We start from the raw sequence: 19178 nt of genomic DNA, 5'->3' as shown, positions 1-19178 counted from the left end.
TTGAAGCCTGAAATGTGGGAAAGGTTGAAAAATTCAAGGGATCCGAATACTTTCGCAAGGCACTGTATCAGTGGAAAATAATCACAGTACGTGTCTGTGGTGTCCGTGAAAAACTAAAGGTGGCTTTACACTACTGGCTACGATATCGTTAATGTTTTATCGTCGGGGTCACGTTGTTAGTGATGCACATCCGGCGTCATTAACGATATCGCAGCGTGTGACACCAGTGACCTTAAGCGACCTCAAAAATGGTGAAAATCGTTCACCATGGAGAGGTCGTCCCAAACTCAAAAATCGGTAAGGGTTGTTCATCGCTATGTGTGACACCGCAGGAGCGAGGAACGTCTCCTTACCTGCCACCGGCCGCAATGTGGAAGGAAGAAGGTGGGCGGGATGTTACGTCCCGCTCATCTCCGCCCCTCCACTTTGATTGGCCGGCCGCTTAGTGACGTCGCGGTGACGCCGAACGTCCCTCCCCCTTGAGGGAGGGATTGTTCGGCAGTCACAGCGACGACACCAACCAGGTAAGTGCGTGTGACGCTGCCGTAGCGATAATGTTTGCAGCGGCAGCGATCACACGATAACACATGGGCGAGTACTTACACGCTCGATATCGCTAGAAATTGCTAGCAATATCGTAGCGTGTAAAGCCACCTTAACTTGTAAGTGTAACGCCATGTGCACACAATGAGTATTTGCTGAGTTTTTTACCTCAGTTAAGCTATGTTCACACAGGGCATTTTTTTAGAGCTTTTTTTTCCTGACCAAAACATGTCCTTATGGCACAAGTCTCGTGGGGGGTCTCCTGGTCGTTTTCTGTGATTTTGGTATGGTTTTTCACCAGGCTTTTATGGCGTCTTTACAGCATTTTTTACAGCATTTTTTTGCACTTATGTGATGTCCAGACCAAGTTCAGACCCGTGGGGGTTCAAAAGTACCCAAGTGCTGGGCCAGGGCCGGGATTGACTTGAATACGGCACTCAGGTAATAAGGAAAGTAGTAAAAATAAAGAAAAAAAAGTAAAGCAAGCGCACAATACATTACCAGTCTCCAGCATTGCTGCACCTGCTTGGTAGATGCTAGACTGTATGGGCTCTTTGCAGGTATGATGCAATTTCAACACGCCCATCACATGATAGGGGCATGTTCTAAATGCAGCCCGACGTTTCTATACAGAATAAACATTATTTGTTAAGTCCACATGGTCCTGGAGTAATTTATAATAGAAGCAGGGGTTTGGGGGGTAAGACCCCGGATATGTGGGTGTAGGGTGGAAGCCAAGCTCACTAACCAAGCCAGTCACGCCCATTAGCCCATCTGGTCACGCCCACTAACCTGGAAGGAGACCGTACATTCTAGGCTCAACAGTACTTACTCCCATGGCCCTTCCTATTTCCGGGGCCGCTCATTAGCCTCATGCATATTCATTGCTTTCCCCGCCCACCGGTGTCTGTGATTTGTTGCAGTCAGACGCACCCCTAGCCTGTGTGACAGTGTCTGACTGCAACCAATCAGACTTGGTCTGCAGATCTATCGTACAGTAAAAAAATAAATAAATAAACAAATTTGACATAGGGTTTCCCCATATTATGATGCCCAGCAGAAATAAAGGCTGTGTATCAAAATAAGAAGAATCCCATGCTGTTATTTAAATAATTTAAAAAAACAGCATGCAGCCCCCTCAATTTTGATACCCAGCCAAAATAAAACCCCACAACTGGGGGTTGCTATTTTCAGGCTGGGGAGACCCAACATAAAAATAACAGCCTGCACCAGCCCAGGATTGTTGCATCCATTATCTGCAACAATCCCAGCCCTTTACCTGGCTCTTTCCAATTGCCCTGGTGTGGTGGCAATCGGGGTAACATCAGGGGTTAATCGCAGCTCACAGCTGCGACTAAGCCCTAGATTAGTAATAGCAGGCATCTATGAGACACCCCTGTTACTAATCTGTAATAAGTGAAAGGAAATAAACACAAACACTGAAAAAATCCTTTATTTGAAATAAAATACAAAAAATTCCCTTTTTCACCACTTTATTAACTGCATAAATACCCCTGCAGGTCCTGCGTAATCCACACGAGGTTCCATGACATTGAGCTCTGCTACATCTGAATCTCACAGCGAGCGCCATAGAACATGACTGCCCTCTGTTAGCTTCAAGGAGAGGATTAATGAGCCACGTGATCAGCTATGAAGTTGTGACGCCCTGGCGCCGCCAGGTTTTCACAGAGGTACATAACACCCTACATAACACCTTCCCACACAAGGGTTCCATCAGCCACAAAATCCTAGCCACCCCCCAGGGTAAGAAGGACACACCAGTGAGCAGGACAAGTCGGATTGGGAGCGCCCACCTAGGGGTTTTGAGGATCCGGGGGCAGGGAAAAGTTAGTCTAAGTCAGATCAGTTTTGAGTTGGAAGTCGGAGGTCAAGTGGAGAGGTGTGACAGTGACAGACTGTCAGGAGGAAAGCTGAGCCTAGTGAGGGTAGACAGAGAAGTGGCCCTGGTCTACTGGCTAGGTGGCAAACAGTGGACCGTGTCCAAAGGCGACGAGAATACGGTCGTGGGAGATCCAGAGTGGACCGGGACAGGGTTGGAGCCCGCCGGTACCGACAGCGGAGATCCGGTCCGGAAACCGTGCACAGGCGGGGTACCTGGACCGTAGTTAGAAGTCTGTTGCAAGCCCCTTCTCTAATTCACCAGGCCGGGAGCAGGTTTCAAGCCTAGCTCCAGAAGTTTAGCCCAGATAGAGCGAACCGGCAGCTCACTGCAGGGGATAGGGTATCCGAAATCACCCACTGAAATCCCAAGGGTCAGTGTTCACGGGCAACGACTCCTCAGGTACACAAGACACCGGGAGCGGATTTCTCCCGTTCCATATGGGTTAAATCAACACAAGAAAATTGCAGAGTGGCGGAGGAAGGGACATTGCTACACCAACCCGGGTGTGGGACCCGAGTACACCCGGACGTGGCAGCCGGCCACTGACACCTTGGTTTACCAACGGACTTGTGTGCAATTAATTCACAGTGAGTACACCAACACTCCCCGGTCCGGCCAGGCGCGCCACCTCCGGCCTACATCACTCCCCGTGTTATGGTTACTCCCCGGGGCAACCATCCCTACCCACGGATGGGGTTAACATCCAGCTGCCATCCCATCACTCCCGGGAGCTCCCGAACCGCAGCAGTGGTAATACATCTCACCACACACCGTGGGTGGCGTCACGAAGTACTTGCAGCAATCCCGTACATATACGTCCCCTTTTTCATTTGAGTGTCCGCGCGACCCCCGGCTCCGGAAATCCCTCGAGCCACTGCGGATCCGGACCCAAGCAGCCGGACTGCTGACGTGGGGGCGGCACAACGTCACTCAGGTGATTTGTGGTCACAGCTGGGTCTGTGATTGGTTGCAGTCAGACGCTGTCACATAGGCTGGGAGCGCATCTGACGGCAACCAATCACAGATGCCATTGGGTGGGGAAAGCAGTGAATATGCAATGAAGGTAATGAGCAGCCCGGGAAGTGCAGGAGGGGCCGTGGGAGCATACAGCTGTTCCGGTGATTCAGTAAGTATAGCACGCCTGCTCCAATCCCCCTTTCTTTCCACCACCATTTTAAAGTGTCACCATAGACCTGCATCCGGCCAGATAACGTGGATCAATTCTGTCTGTAATCGGGTTTTATTAACCTGGTTAGACCCGCCAATCCAGGGTATCTGTGAGTCCACCTGTCACTAGGGTGAAAAAACGTGGAAAAACCGCTGAAAAAAATTAACATGTTCATTCTTTTAATAACGCTGCAAAAACCAGGGCATTTCACAAAACCAAACTGTCAGGAAAACTCCACAGGTGTTATGTGTGTGCATAAGATTTCTGTAATCTCATAGGATTTGCTGATACTGTAAACAGGAGCATTTTATTAGCATGAATTTGCATAAAAAAAGCAATAATGCTGCTAAAAAGTGCTGCAAAAACACCCTGTGGGAACATAGCCTAACTGTAAGCCAAAATCAGAAGTAGGTAAAAAATTCGTAAGTGGAGCCCGTGTTTCTATCATGCTTTCCCTCTGTTCCACTCCTTGTTTTGGCTTACAAATACTGAGTTAAAAAAATCTCATCAAATACTCAGCATCTACAAGTGGATACGATCTTAGATATTGCAGCTAGGAAAGTTCATGTACTGAAAAAGAAATCACTGCAGAAATGTAGCTGTGCTGAATCTTATACATAAGAGCTAATGAAGACAGTGATGTTATTGGTATCCTGGGCACACACATCTGACATCCAGCTAGTAATACTGTGATAGAAACATGCACTTAGGTGCTCATAGCCTTTAAAGCAACCTATCATGTGAAGAAAAACACAAACCTGCGTCCTGAACCTGCCTGGCGCCTGCATTGAGAGCCCCGCTGCCAGGTGGAAATAAACTTTACTACTCCTGGCAGTGTTCGGATTTAAATCAGAAGGCTGGCACCAATGCGGTTTCAGTTACCGCTCAGTGTATAGTGAGTGGCAGCTGTAACCGCGTCCCCACCACTGACTGACAGCCAACTCTAATGTTTGGGATTCTGCAGACACTGGGCGGGTTCAGAACGCTATGAACCTGCAGATTAACCTCATATCTGCAGGCTTAGGCCTTATGTGCACACTGCATTTTTTGCCGTGGATTTGCTGCGGTTTTTGCTGCAGAAAAGGTGCGTTTTTTGTTCATAACCTTTCTGCATTCCTTCTCCAGCAAAATCTTTGGGAAAACCAAAAGGCTGTGCGTACACTGCCTATTTTTTCCTATAGGTTTTGCTGCAGAATTGCTGCAGCTTTTTTGCAGCAAAAAAGAAGTAGCATATCACTTCTGTTCCGCAGATACCTGCGTTTTTGACATAGATAATGGTAAAAAACCACAGAGACCAACCAGCGAAAAAAAAAAACGCGGCAAACCGTGGCAAAACCACGGGTGCGTTTTTACCGCGGTTTTTGCCGCGGGAGTGGAATTCTGCCAGAGGGTGCGGATTTTTCTTAAGAAAAGCAAATTTCCCAGTGCATACAGACCCTAATACTGTTTTTTAATATGACAGGTTCCCTTTAAATTTTTTTTGCATTCCTCAGAATATTAGGGATATCTTCTAAGGTTTAAAGGGTGCTTTACACGCTGCGACATCGCTAATGATATATCGTCGGGCTCACGGTGTTTGTGACGCACATCCGTTGTCATTAGCGAGATCGCAGTGTGTGACAGCTAGGAGCGACGATCGCAAAAACGTCAAAAATCGTTGATCGTTGACACTTCGCTCCCAATCATGTCGTTGGTGTTTCATTCCGCAGGTTGTTCGTCGTTCCTGCGGCACCGCAGGAACGACGAACATCATCCTACCTGCGCCCACCGGAAAGGAAGAAGGAAGGAGGTGGGCGGCATGTTTCGGCCGCTCATCTCCTCCCCTCCTCTTCTATTGGGCGGCCGTTTTGTTACGCCGCTGTGACGTCGCTGTGACGCCAAACACACCTCCCCCTTGAAGGAGGGATTGTTCGGAGGCCACAGCGACATCGCTGAACAGGTATGTGCGTGTGACGCTGCCGTAGCGATATTGTTCGCTACGGCAGCGATCACCACATGTCACACGAACGACGGGGGCAGGTGCTATCGTTCGCGATATCGCTAGCAAGCGCTAGCGATGTCGCAGCGTGTAAAGCACCCTTTACTCTCCCCTTTTTCACCTTTTCATTTATGTCCTAGAGGTACTAGATTAAAGCGGGCTTTACACGCTGCGATCTCGCTAGCGAGATTGCAAGCGATTGTACCTGCCCCCGTCGGTTGTGCGACATGGGCAAATTGCTGCCCGTCGCGCACAACCTCGCTTACCCCCGTCACACAGACTTACCTGTCCTTTGGCCGGCGAACCGCCTCCTTTCTAAGGGGGCGGTTCGTGCGGCATCACAGCGATGTCACACGGCAGCCGTCCAATAGAAGCGGAGGGGCGGAGATTAGCGGGGCGTAAACATCCCGCCCACCTCCTTCTTTCCGCATTGGCGGTGGAGGCAGGTAAGGAGGTGTTCCTCGCTCCTGCGGTGTCACACATAGTGATTTTGGCCTCTTTTGCGATTGTTTTAGGTCGCACATAAATGTCACACACTCCGATATCGTTAATGATGCCGCGTGTGCGTCACAAACAACGTGACCAAGACGATAAATCATTAACGATATCGTAGCGTGTAAAGCCCGCTTAACTGATAATTTTTGGATGTGTGGTCCATGTTTTTTCTACAGCTGTCACATTTATGTCCTCTACCCTCCACAAGTGCTAATTTAATTACATATTATTTTACAGTCATAATTTATATAAAAACATTTGCGATAGAAGCTTATCGGTAAAACAATATAGTAAACAGATGCATTACAACAATTGTGCATTCTAAATGTCCGCCAGTGTTGTATTTAGAGATAAAATTGTCTAATGATACATTCATTAAATAATATGACAATGTAAACTACAACCTCTAGCAAAAATCATGGACTCACCTGGCTCTGAGGATGTTCATTCATTTGTTTACTTTTGCTAAAAAAAAGCAGATCACAGACATGGCACAAAACTATAAAGACATTTCAAATGTCAACTTTCTGACTTTAAGAAACACTAAAAAAAATCATGAAAACATAATGTGCTAGCCAGTAATGGTTACTTTTCAAGACCAAACAGGGGGAAAAATTATGGAATCACTCAATTATGAGGAAAAAATTATGGAGTCATGAAAAACAAACAAACAAAATAACACTCCAATACATCACTAGTATTTTGTTGCACCACCTCTGGCTTTTTTAACAGCTTGCAGTCTCTGAGGCATGGACTTATTAAATGACAAACAGTACTCTTCATCAATCTGGTTGCAACTTTCTCTGATTGCTGTTGCCAGATCAGCTTTGCAGGTTGGAGCCTTGTCATGGACCATTTTCTTCAACCCACCAAAGATTTTCAATTGGATTGAGATCCGGACTATTTGCAAGCCATGTCAATGACCTTATGTGTCTTCTTTCAAGGAATGTTTTTGCTCTATGGCAGGATGTATTATCATCTTGATAAATTATTTAATCATCCCCAAACTTCCTTTCAATTGATGGGATAAGAAAAGTGTCCAAAATTTCAATGTAAACTTGGGCATTTATTGAAGATGTAATGACAACCATCTCCCCAGTGCCTTTACCTGACATGCAGTCCCTTATCATCAATGACTATGGAAATTTACATGTTCTCTTCAGGCAGTCATCTTTTTATTTTTTAGCTTTTCTGTATGTAAATCCCATTTCCTTTAGGCAGTTTCTTACAGTTTGGTCACAGACATTGACTCCAGTTTCCTCCCATTCGTTCCTCATTTATTTTGTTGTGCATTTCCTCTTTTGGAGACATATTGTTTTACGTTTCCTGTCTTAAAACTCTGAGGTCTTCCTTGGTCTACCAGTATGTTTGCCTTTAACAACCTTCCCATGTTGTTTGTATTTGGTCCAGATTTTAGACACAGCTGACTGTGAACAACCAACATCTTTTGCAAAATTGCGTGATGATTTACCCTCTTTTAAGCGTTTGATAATCCTCTCCTTTGTTTCAATTGACATCTCTCGTGTTGGAGCCATGATTCATGTCAGTGCACTTGGTGCAACAGCTCTCCAAGGTGTGATCACTCCTTTTTAGATGCAGACTAACGAGCAGATCTTATTTTATACAGATGTTAGTTTTGGGAATGAAAATATACAGGGTGATTCCATTTTTTTCCTCATAATTGAGTGATTCCATAATTTTTACCCCTGTTTGGTCTTGAAAAGTAACCGTTACTGGCTAGCACATTATCTTTTCATGATTTTTTTGGTGTTTCTTAAAGCCAGAAAGTTGGCATTTGAAATTACTTTAGTTTTGTGCCATTTCTGTGATCTGCTTTTTTTTTTTTTTTAAAAAAAGTAAACAACTGAATGAACATCGTGAGAGCCAGGTGATTCCATAATTTTCGCCAGGGGTTGTATAAATATACTAATAAGTGTATTGGGCATTGACCAAATATATTGTGTTTTTGTGTCAACAGGTTCAGACGCTCAGTATAGGATGAACAGAAGAAGTGGTCCTATCAACATAAACATTAATGGTTCAATGCCAACCACGCTGGATTTCTTATTTTGTATCACTGAAGAAAAGTCCCACAATATGTTGCAATATAGCTTCACCCTCCTCTGTGTGGCCATATCCCATCATGCTAATTTAATGAAACATCACATATCAAACAAAAGGACAAGTGACACATATGGACTGTAGTAGATGTCTTTCTGAGCTGTACCATTTACATCTGCATATACTTTGGTCCAAGCGTTGGTCATATCATGTATGTAATTTGACACTTGCCACATCTTTTCTGATCTCTGTGAGTAGCATTTTAATATTGGCAACTTATTTTTGGTGAACACTGAGGCAATGATAATGCTGTCTTTGTCTAATTAATTCGCTAGTTTGTCAGTCAAGTGATTGACTATTACAGGAAGTTTAACCATTGATGAAGCTGGGTGCCTTGTAAATGAATGATGCAAACAGGAAAGAAGCCTGAGGGTTTGAATTTTGGGGAGGTCACATTATCGGCCATGCCAGATACAATGTAGCTTCAACAGGAAATAATCAGTTCAAAAATAATAACAATATTTTTACATATGATCTCCTGCGTTGAGTCTTTTTCTGTGAATATAATGTACCCTTTGTTATAAACCGTAACATTGAAAATGTACAGCCATAATTTAATGGGGTTGAGCCAAAGTAGTCACCAACCAAGTATCAATGGCTCACGGTCTTGCAGACTTGGCTAATTCCTATAATAAAAGCTCAATGTATACATTCACTACTCTTCTTTATAGGTCAGAGACTTTAAAGAGGACCAACCACTCTAAGCATACCTTTAGTTGTGAGATCGGATGTATACCTTCTGAAATATAGGCAAGTAATGTTTATGCAATGCACTGTTTTTTAATGATAGGTGCAATGAAATACCTAATAGGTGGGTCGGGTGGGTCAACCTATGCGCCCTCACATCCTCTGCTCATGTTGTGACCGCAGGATCTAATGCGCCGCCCTCACATAGAACACAAAACAATAACATGATGTCCAACTGTCTGCACAAAGATGGTGCCAGAGATGAGCACTATGCGCAGGTGCCAACTCTGATGCCATCTTAGTGAAGAGATTTAGTAAATCTGTGATACACTGTAATTAGTATAAATATCAGAAACAGGGGATGAAGGACAGGCAGGCAGACAGACATAAATAGCAAAACGTAACCCATTTCATTGCACCTATCATTAAATAACAGTGCATTTCACAAAGATTAAACGGAACCAATCACCAGGATTGTTGTATATAACCTAAATCCAGTGCTATACTGTCACTATCAAGCTGCTTCTATACATACCTTTAGTGGTCAGCTGTTTAGGTTTTGAAATCCAAGAAAGTAATCCAGCTGTCCACTAAAGGTGTGTTTAGAATCAGCATTATAGTGCCAGTAGAGCACTGGATTTAGATTATATACGAAAATCCTGGTGATTGGTTCCTTTTAATTGCCTATATTTCAGAAAGTATACATCCAATCTCACAACTAAAGGTATGTTTAGAATCAGCATAATAGCGCTAGTATAGCACTGGCTTTAGTTTATATATGAAAGTCCTGGTGATTGGTCCTCTTTAAAGGGGTTGTCCGGGACTTTAACATTGATAGCTTATGCTTAGCATAGATCATCAATGTCTAATCCGTGGCAGTGCGACATTCAGCATTTGTCATTTAAGATGACTTTTTAGAATAAGCCATCATGTGTGTTGATTACAAATAATAGGACTATCTTTTATTTATTTATATAGAATAACACTGCACTTTTTTATGTACATTTATTTCTGGATTGTCAGCACCCATCAGTCCATGAAATGAAACTGTGGTTCTATAAAGTACATCTTAGTAGGCTAATAAATAGGATACCCATTACGGTAATGCTATGGAAGGACGAATGGAAACAAATTAGCTGTAAAATACAGAATAACCAGTAATAACATGCATAAAATATGATGAAATAACCAACTTCAATATGTACATAGATGTGAATCCACCCATTAGTTTACCATTATTAAGGATTAACTATTTTATCTACGAAACACAACAGCTGCAGCCGATCACTGATCTCAGCAGTCTTGCCAAGGTAGACAGTCAGCTTGAGACTGATGAGGCCACAGGCTGCAGGTTGTAGATGGAATATCACCACTGTAGTCCTGAAAACAAAGACCTGCAGGTATGGCAGGTAGTTTAAGAAATAGAAGGTGACACAAGAAATGTTATCCAATCCTCATTAAAACAATATGAATATGAATTTAAAATGAAAGTGATAAAATAGAATTTGATGATGGATATCAGGAATACGAGAGAAAGAGAACAATATAAAAGAACAATAAAGGGGAATATTGAAATATTGTGTTGTAAATAAGATCCTAGTTTAATTTATAGAAACCTCTATGTTGGTAAAGAAAAGTCAAAATAGATAAAGAAAAATTAAGCTAAAAGACCCAATAAAAAAAAGTATTAATCAGAATTTATTTTTTCCCTGTTACTGATATAACACATATTTTGCATATAAAACATATTTTGCATTGCTAAACATAGATTGCCATTATGTTGAAGGAAGCTAGAGTATTTGGAGGATATCTACATAAATTGACCATTGAACTACCAAGTTATTTCCTTTATGTTAGTACTGTTACATAAATTAGATTTTTCATTGTTTAGCACTTCCTATCAGGTAATCACTACGACCTCATTGAAGGTCCTCTAACAACCAACATTTACATCTATACCATGATGGCAAGATGAAATGACCAGTTGGTTTTTTACTGCCTCATATATTTGCGTGATGAACGCTGTTTTGATTACACCTCGCGAAGATCCCATTTTTGGGTTGAAATATGTATTATTCACAATAATAAAAGAATTAAGTATTTTCACTGAATCTTGGTTCAGTTTGATCCATACATTAGATATCACACAGAAGCACCAGTTTACTTTGCCATTTTTCTCTTTTTGCTTTGGTTTGAATTAAATGCTAATACAAAGAAGATAAATTATGGGTGAAGATGAATTACACTAGGCAATAAAATTTAAAAAGTTGTCTGGTTCAGAAATCAAGTTAACCATTTCTTAATGATTTTGATGTGCTGAATTCAAATATGACAAGGAAAACTGTTATTTGGCTCTAGTTTCCATGAAATCGAAGAGTTTGCATTTTACTGTTATTTAAATTAATGAATAATTATAACATGTATTTATTACTTTTACAAATATAAAACTGCACATGCATTGTCAAACAAATTTTATTAGATGTATTCAGAGGAAACTCAAGTGTATTTAAATCTACTATAGCACTGGCGGACATATCACCGGTTCAGCCGATGCGGTGAACAGGGGCCCGAAGATTCAGGGGGCCCATGCTCGCCGGTGAGTGGCTAACGATATATCATCAGGGTCACGTCGTTAGTGACGCACATCCGGCGCCGTTAGCGACATTGCAGCATGTGACACCAAGGAGCGATGATCAACGATCGCGAAAGCATCAAAAATTGTTGATCGTTGACATGTCGCTCCTTTTCATAATATCGTTGTTGGTGCATGCCGCTGGTGGTTCGCCGTTCCTGTGGCGTCACACATCACTATGTGTGACACCGCAGGAACGACGAACATCTCCTTACCTGCGTCCACCGGCAATGAGAAAGGAAGGAGGTAGGCGGCATGTTTCGGCCGCTCAACTCCACCCCTCCTGTGCTATTGGCGGCTGCCGTGTGATGTCGCTGTGACGTCGCTATGATGCCGAACACACCTCCCCCTTGAAGGAGGGATTGTTCGGCGGTCATAGCGATGTCGCTGAAAAGGTATGTGCGTGTGGCGCTGCTGTAGCGATAATGTTCGATACGGCAGCGATCACCAAATGTCGCACGAACAACGGGGGCGATGCTATCGCGTACGACATAGCTAGCTATCGCTAGCGATGTCGCAGCTTGTAAAGCACCCTAAAGAGTTTTCTTTATTTTCATGACTCTGAAAATTGTAGATTCACATTGAAGGCATCAAAACTATGAATTAACACATGTGGAATGAAATACTTAACAAAAAAGTGTGAAACAACTGAAAATATGTCTTATATTCTAGGTTCTTCAAAGTAGCCACCTTTTGCATTGATTACTGCTTTGCACACTCTTGGCATTCTCTTGATGAGCTTCAAGAGGTAGTCACCGGAAATGGTCTTCCAACAGTCTTGAAGGAGTTCCCAGAGATGCTTAGCACTTGATGGCCCTTTTGCCTTCACTCTGCAGTCCAGCTCACCCCAAACCATCTCGACCGGGTTCCAGTCTGGTGACTATGGAGGCCAGGTCATCTGGCATAGCACCCCATCACTCTCCTTCTTAATCAAATAGCCCTTACACAGCCTGGAGGTGTGTTTGGGGTCATTGTCCTGTTGAAAAATAAATGATGGTCCAACTAAACGCAAACCGGAAGGAATAGCATGCCACTGCAAGATGCTGTGGAAGCCATGCTGGTTTAGTATGCCTTCAATTTTGAATAAATCCCCAACAGTGTAACCAACAAAGCACCCCCACACCATCACACCTCCTCTTCCATGCTTCATGGTTTGAACCAGGCATATAAAGTCCATCCATTCACCTTTTCAAATACACGGTGGTTGGATCCAAAGATCTCAAATTTGGACTCATCAGACCAAAGCACAGATTTCAACTGGTCTAATGTCCATTCCTTGTGTTCTTTCACCCAAACAAGTCTCCTCTGCTTGTTGCCTGTTCTTAGCAGTGGTTTCCTAGCAGCTATTTTACCATGAAGGCCTGCTGCACAAAGTCTCTCTTAACAGTTGTTCTAGAGATGTGTCTGCTGCTAGAACTCTGTGTGGCATTGACTTGGTCTCTAATCTGAGCTGTTGTTAACCTGCGATTTCTGAGGCTGGTGACTTGGATTAACTTATCCTCCGCAGCAGAGGTGACTCTTGGTCTTCCTTTCCTGGGGCGGTCTTCATGTGAACCAGTTTCTTTGTAGCGCTTGATGGTTTTTGCCACTGCACTTGGGGACACTTTCAAAGTTTTACCAATTTTTTGGACTGACTAACCTTAATTTTTTAAAGTAATGATGGCCACTCATTGTTCTTTACTTAGCTGCTTTTTTCTTGCCATAATACAAATTCTAACAGTCTATTCAGTAGGACTATCAGCTGTGTATGCACCAGACTTCTGCACAACACAACTGATGGTCCCAACCCCATTTATAAGGCAAGAAATCCCACTTATTAAACCTGACAGGACACACCTGTGAAGTGAAAACCATTCCTGGTGACTACCTCTTGAAGCTAATCAAGAGAATGCCAAGAGTATACAAAGTAGTAATCATAGCAAAAGGTGGCTTCTTTGAAGAACCTAGAATATAAGACATATTTTCAGTTGTTTCACACTTTTTTTGTTAAGTATTTCATTCCACATGCGTTAATTCATAGTTTTGATGCCTTCAATGTGAATCTACAATTTTCAGTCATGAAAATAAAGAAAACTCTTTGAATTTACATAGTTACATAGTTACTAAGGTTGAAAAAAGACCTAGGTCCATCTAGTTCAACCTTCCTCCACCAGTTCTATACCTGGTCACTAAGTCATTTATAACCAACAATGTTTTGTGTACTGAAGAAATCATCCAGCCCTTTTTTAAAAGCTGTTATAGTATCTGCCATTACTACCTCTTGTGGTAGGACATTCCACAGTCTGACTGCCCTAACTGTAAAGAACCCTTTCCTATTTAGCTGTCGGAATCGCTTTTCTTCCACTTGCAGTGAGTGTCCCCTGGTCCTTAGTATTGTCTTTGGAAGAAATAAGTTATGTGCCAGTCCTTTATATTGACCACACATGTATTTATACATATAAATGAGATCTCCTCTGAGACGTATTTTTTCTAAGCTAAACAATTAGAAGGTGTGTCCAAACTTTTGGTCTGTTTTGCATATACACATACATACACTACAGTTCAAAGGTTTGGGGTCACCTACACAATTTTGTCTTTTCCATGAAAAATCATACTTTTATTTATCAAATTAGTTGCATAATAAATAGAAGATATAGTTCAGACATTGACTAGGTTAGAAATAATGATTTTTACTTGAAATAATAATTTTCTCCTTCAAACTTTGCTTTCGGCACAGAATGCTTCTTTTGCAGCAATTGCAGCTTTGCAGACCTTTGGAATTCTAGCTATTAATTTGCTGAGGTAATCTGGAAATATTTCACCCCATGCTTCCATTAGCCTTTCACACAAGTTGGATTGGCTTGATGGGCACTTTTTGCGTACCATACGGTCAAGCTGCTCCCACAACAGCTCAATAGGGTTGAGATCTGGTGACTGGGCTAGCCACTCCATTACAGATAGAATACCAGCTGCCTGCTTCTTCCCTAAATAGTTCATGCATAATTTGGAGGTGTGCTTTGGGTCATTGTCCTGTTGTTGGATGAAATTGGCTCCAATCAAGAGCTGTCCATAGGGTAAGGCATGGTGTTGCAAAATGGAGTAATAGCCTCCCTTATTCAAAACCCCTTTTACATTGTACAAATCTACCCCTCTCCCACCTTGACAGATGGCGTCAGGCACTCTTCCAGCATCTTTACAGTAGTTCTGCATCTCACAAATATTCTTCTGTGTGATCCAAACACCTCAAACTTCGATTCATCTGTCCATGACACTTTTTTCCCAATCTTCCTCTGTCCAATGTCTGTGTTCTTTTGCCCATATTATTCTTTTCCTTTTATTAGCCAGTCTCAGATGTGGCTTTTTCTTTGCCACTCTGCCCTGAAGGCCAGCATCCCGGAGTCGCCTCTTCACTGTAGACGTTGACACTGGCGTATTGCGGGTACTATTTAATGAAGCTGCCAGTTGATGACATGTGAGGTGTTGATTTCTCAAACTAGAGACTCTAATGTACTTGTCTTGTTGCTCAGTTGTGCAGCGGGGCCTCCCACTTCTTTTTCTACTCTGGTTAGAGCCTGTTTGTGGTTAGAGAGTAGTACACACTGTTGTAGGAAATCTTCAGTTTCTTGGTAATATCTCTCATGGAATATCCTTCATTTCTAAGAACAAGAATAGACTGTCGAGTTTCACATGAAAATTCTCTTTTTCTGGCCATTTTGAGAGTTTAATGGAACTAACAAATGTAATGCTCCAGAATCACAACTAGCTCAAAGGAAGTCAGTTTTATAGCTTCTCTAATCAGCAAAATTGTTTTCAGCTGTCCTAACATATTTGCACAAGAGTTTTCAAGGGATTTCTAAACATCCATTAGCCTTCTAACACAGTAAGCAAACACAATGTATCATTAGAACACTGGAGTGGTGGTTGTTGGAAATGGGCCTCTATACACCTATGTAGATATTGCATTCAAAACCAGACATTGGCAGATAGAATAGTCGTTTACCACATTAACAATGCATAGATTGTATTTCTGTTTAATTTAATGTTAGCTTCATTGGAAAAAAAAGTGCTTTTCTTTCAAAAATAAGGAAATATCTAAGTGACCCTAAACTTTTGTACTGTAGTGTATATAATTATGCTGCCACAGACAGGGGGGCCCAGGTACAATTTTTAGCACAGGGGCCCCAAGCTGTCAGTGTCCACCCCTGTACTATATAATTAATTAATTCACATGTCTAAGCACTTTCAACAAGTATAATTTTAACTAATATATGTTATTGCACAGTACAAAATATGTCTTTAGTCACTGGATACTCGGCTCCTTTTTGTCTCTTGTATTCAAGCATTGGATTATATATCTGGTGATTGTCCAACAGTAGTCTGCAAGCATCGAAGGGTTTCAATTACCCTGATATCTTTTTTCCATAGTCGCAATTTCCTGGTAAAATCTCGCACCGTGCTCGTCACTCACTGCTCTGCAATTTGATGCAAAGAAGTCCAGATGTGAATGCAAGAGATGAATCTTTAATGACATCTTGCAGGCAAGATTATAAGACTCAAGAAAATTTTCCGCCAGATCTTTATTGTTGTCTGACTTGGTGTTTCCAAGGAAATTTGTTACCACTAACTGGAATGCTGCCCATGCAGCCTTTTCCTTGCCATGCAGTAAACGGTGAAACTCCTCATCTTGCAGAAGCACATGAATCTGAGGACCAATGAAGACTCCTTCCTTTATCTTTGCTTCACTCAACCTTGGAAATTTACAAATGAGTTACTTGAATGCTTCTGCCTTTTTGTCCATTGCCTTTACGAAGTTCTTCATGAGACCCAACTTGATATGCAACGGAGGTAACAGAATGTTCTGTGGTTCGACAAGTGCTGGAAGAAGAACATATTTAGTCCCCAGCTGCAGTGGATTTCTGAGGGGCCAGTCTCTTTTCTTGTAGTGTTCTTGTCTTGCTCGACTGTCCCATTCACAAAGGAAACAACAGTACTTTGTGTAACCACTAAAGATGAGCGATGTTCGAGGTTCGCCAATTTCATGTTCGAGTGATTTTGGGGGGTGTTTGAGTCGTTCGACGAACTTGAACGATTTGCTAAAAGTTCGACAGTTCGAGTTACGTTCAAGAATGGTTCGAGCACCAAAAGCGTGTCTTTTCACAATATGTGCGCACCTTTCGTATCTGCATGCGTCCTGCGTCCCCAGCACAATCCCTCTCTCTTTCCTACTCACCGATCACGGGCGTCTCGCTGCACGGCTTATACAAATCTCCAGCGGCATTTCCTCTTTTGAAAATGGCTACCGCTTCATTATTCAATTAGTTATTCCGTGCTTTCCCCACCCACCGGTGCCCATGATTGGTTGCAGTCAGACACGCCTCCACGATGAGTTACAGCTGTCTCACTGCAACCAATCACAGCCGCCGGCGGGCGGCTCTATATCGTGCAGTAAAATTAAAAAAAAAAAAAAATGCGGTTCCCCCCATATTTGATAACAGCCAGGATAAAGCCACACAGCTGGAGGCTGGTATTGTCAGGTTGGAGAGTACCACATTATGGGGAGCCCACCACCCTAACAATATCAGCAGGCACCTGCCCGGAATTGCTGCATCCATTAGATGCGACAGTCCCGGGACTCTACCCAGTTCATCCCGAATTGCCCTGGTGCGGTGGCAATCGGGGTAATAAGAAGTTAATCATGCCAGGTGTCTCCCTGACACCTTCCATGATTAAATTGTAAGTGAAAGTAAAGAAACACGCAGCGAAAAATCCTTTATTTGGAATAAAAAAACAAAAAAACACCTCATTTACCTTTTTATTAAAATCCCCAAACAACAATCCAGGTCCAAGTAAGCCGTGCTGTCACCAGACTTTACTCTGCAATGTAGACGTCAAGATTACCAAATCTGCCTATGTTTCTCATTAGAGCCAGTGGCTCAATGGATAGAGCTTCGTAAGAAGCACGAGTTCGAGTCCCGGCCGTCCCGGTAAAAGATGTAATTTATTTTTAATTTTAAATTATAATTATTATTTATTTATAATTATAATTTAATTTAATTATACACTGAGGGGAGGAGCCGGACATCAGCTGTGAGCCGTGGGACACACCTCTAAAATCGGAGCAGTTCACGGAATGAGGCTGCATTGCTCTCTATCTCTCTCTATTTCTCTCTCTATTTCTCTCTTTCTCTCTCTCTTTCTCTCTCTCTCTTTTTCTCTCTTTGTCTCTCTCTCTCTCTCTCTCTTTCTCTCTCTCTTTTTCCCTCTCTCTCTTCTCTCACTTGTCTCTCTCCCTCTCTCTCTTTTTCTCTCTCTCTCAAATTCAAATTCAAATTCAAATTCAAATATGCTTTATTGGCAGGACCAAAATACAATTAGTGTTGCCAAAGCAAGAGAAATACAGTAAGTGTGGTGGGAGGGGATCAGGGTTATGGGGAGTTGGGGGGCACAATTTGGGCTCTGACAGTCCATTTAGGGGTCTTAGGTTCCCCTCAGCTTATGACATGTGGTGACATATTGGGCGGCGATCTCCACCATTGATTCCTCTTCTCCCTCTCTCTCCTCTCTCTCTCTCTCTCTCTCTCCCCCTCTCTTTTTCTCTCTCTCTTTTTTTTTCTTTTTCTCTCTCTCTTTTTCTCAGTCTCTTTTTCTCTTTTTCCCTCTCTCTCTTATCTCTTTTCTCTCTCCCTCTCTCTCTCTCTCTTTTTCTCAGTCTCTCTTTTTCCTCTCTTTCTCTCTCTATTTCTCTCTCTCGTTCTCTCAATTTCTCTCTTTTCTCTATCTCTCTCTTTTTCTCTCCCTCTTTCTCTCTCTCTCCTCTCTCTCTCTTCTCTCTCCTCTCTCTCTTTTTCTCAGTCTCTCTTTTTCTCTTTTCCCTCTCTCTTTCTTTTTCTCTCTTTCTCACTTTCTCTCTCTTTTTCTCTCTCCCTCCCTCTCTTTCTCTCCCTCTCTCTTTTTCTCTCTTTCTCTCTCTTTTTTTTTTCTTTTTCTCTCTCTTTTTCTCAGTCTCTCTTTTTCCCTCTATCTCTCTTATCTCTTTTCTCTCTCTCTCCCTCTTTCTCTCTCTCTTTCTCTCTCTCTTTTTTTTTCTCTCTCTCTCTTTTTCTCAGTCTCTTTTTCTCTTTTCCCTCTCTCTCTATTTCTCTCTCTCGTTCTCTCTATTTCTCTCTTTCTCTCTCCCTCTTTCTCTCTCTCTCCTCTCTCTCTCCTCTCTTTTTCTCAGTCTCTCTTTTCCCTCTCTCTCTCTTTTTCTCTCTCTTTTTCTCTCTTTCTCTCTCTCTTTTTCTCTCTCTCTCTTTCTCTCTCTCTCTTTTTCTCAGTCTCTCCTTTTCTCTCTCCCTCTCTCTCTCTTCTCTCACTTGTCTCTCTCCCTCTCCCTTCCTCTCTCTTTTTATCTCTCTTTCTCTCCCTCTCTCTCCCTCTCCTCTCTTATTTTTCTCTTTCTCCCTCTCTCCTCCCTCTCTCTCCCTCTCTCTCTCCTTCTCTCTTTTTCTCTCTTTCTCTCTCTCTTCTCTCTCTCTCCCTCTCTCTTTATCTATCTGTCTTTCGCTTTCTCTCTCTTTCTCTCTCTCCCTCTCCTCTCTTTCTTTTTCTCTCTCTCTCCCTCTTTCTTTCTCTCTTTTTCTCTCTTCCTCTCTCTTTTTCTCTCTCTCCCTCTCTCTTTCTCTCTTTTCTC

At 42.6% G+C, this 19178-nt stretch overlaps 1 protein-coding gene and 1 long non-coding RNA gene across 2 annotated transcripts in view; one reads left to right on the top strand and one right to left on the bottom strand.

The window, feature by feature from the left end:
• TAC3 (tachykinin precursor 3) overlaps nt 1-11006 on the top strand; it is a 183094-nt gene extending 172088 nt beyond the window's left edge. The window contains exon 7 of the mRNA XM_075334464.1: nt 8066-11006. Coding sequence (XP_075190579.1) covers nt 8066-8084 — 19 coding nt within the window. The 3' untranslated portion in view covers nt 8085-11006. The remainder of the gene's footprint in view (nt 1-8065) is intronic.
• Nucleotides 1-19178, bottom strand: part of LOC142290498 (uncharacterized) — a 137492-nt gene that overhangs the window by 38145 nt on the left and 80169 nt on the right. The window lies entirely within an intron of this gene.

This window comes from Anomaloglossus baeobatrachus, chromosome 2, assembly GCF_048569485.1.
Source record: "Anomaloglossus baeobatrachus isolate aAnoBae1 chromosome 2, aAnoBae1.hap1, whole genome shotgun sequence".
Taxonomy (NCBI): Eukaryota; Metazoa; Chordata; class Amphibia; order Anura; family Aromobatidae; genus Anomaloglossus; species Anomaloglossus baeobatrachus.
The sequence above is the reverse complement of the archived record's forward strand: the minus strand, read 5'-3'. Positions and strand labels throughout refer to the sequence as shown.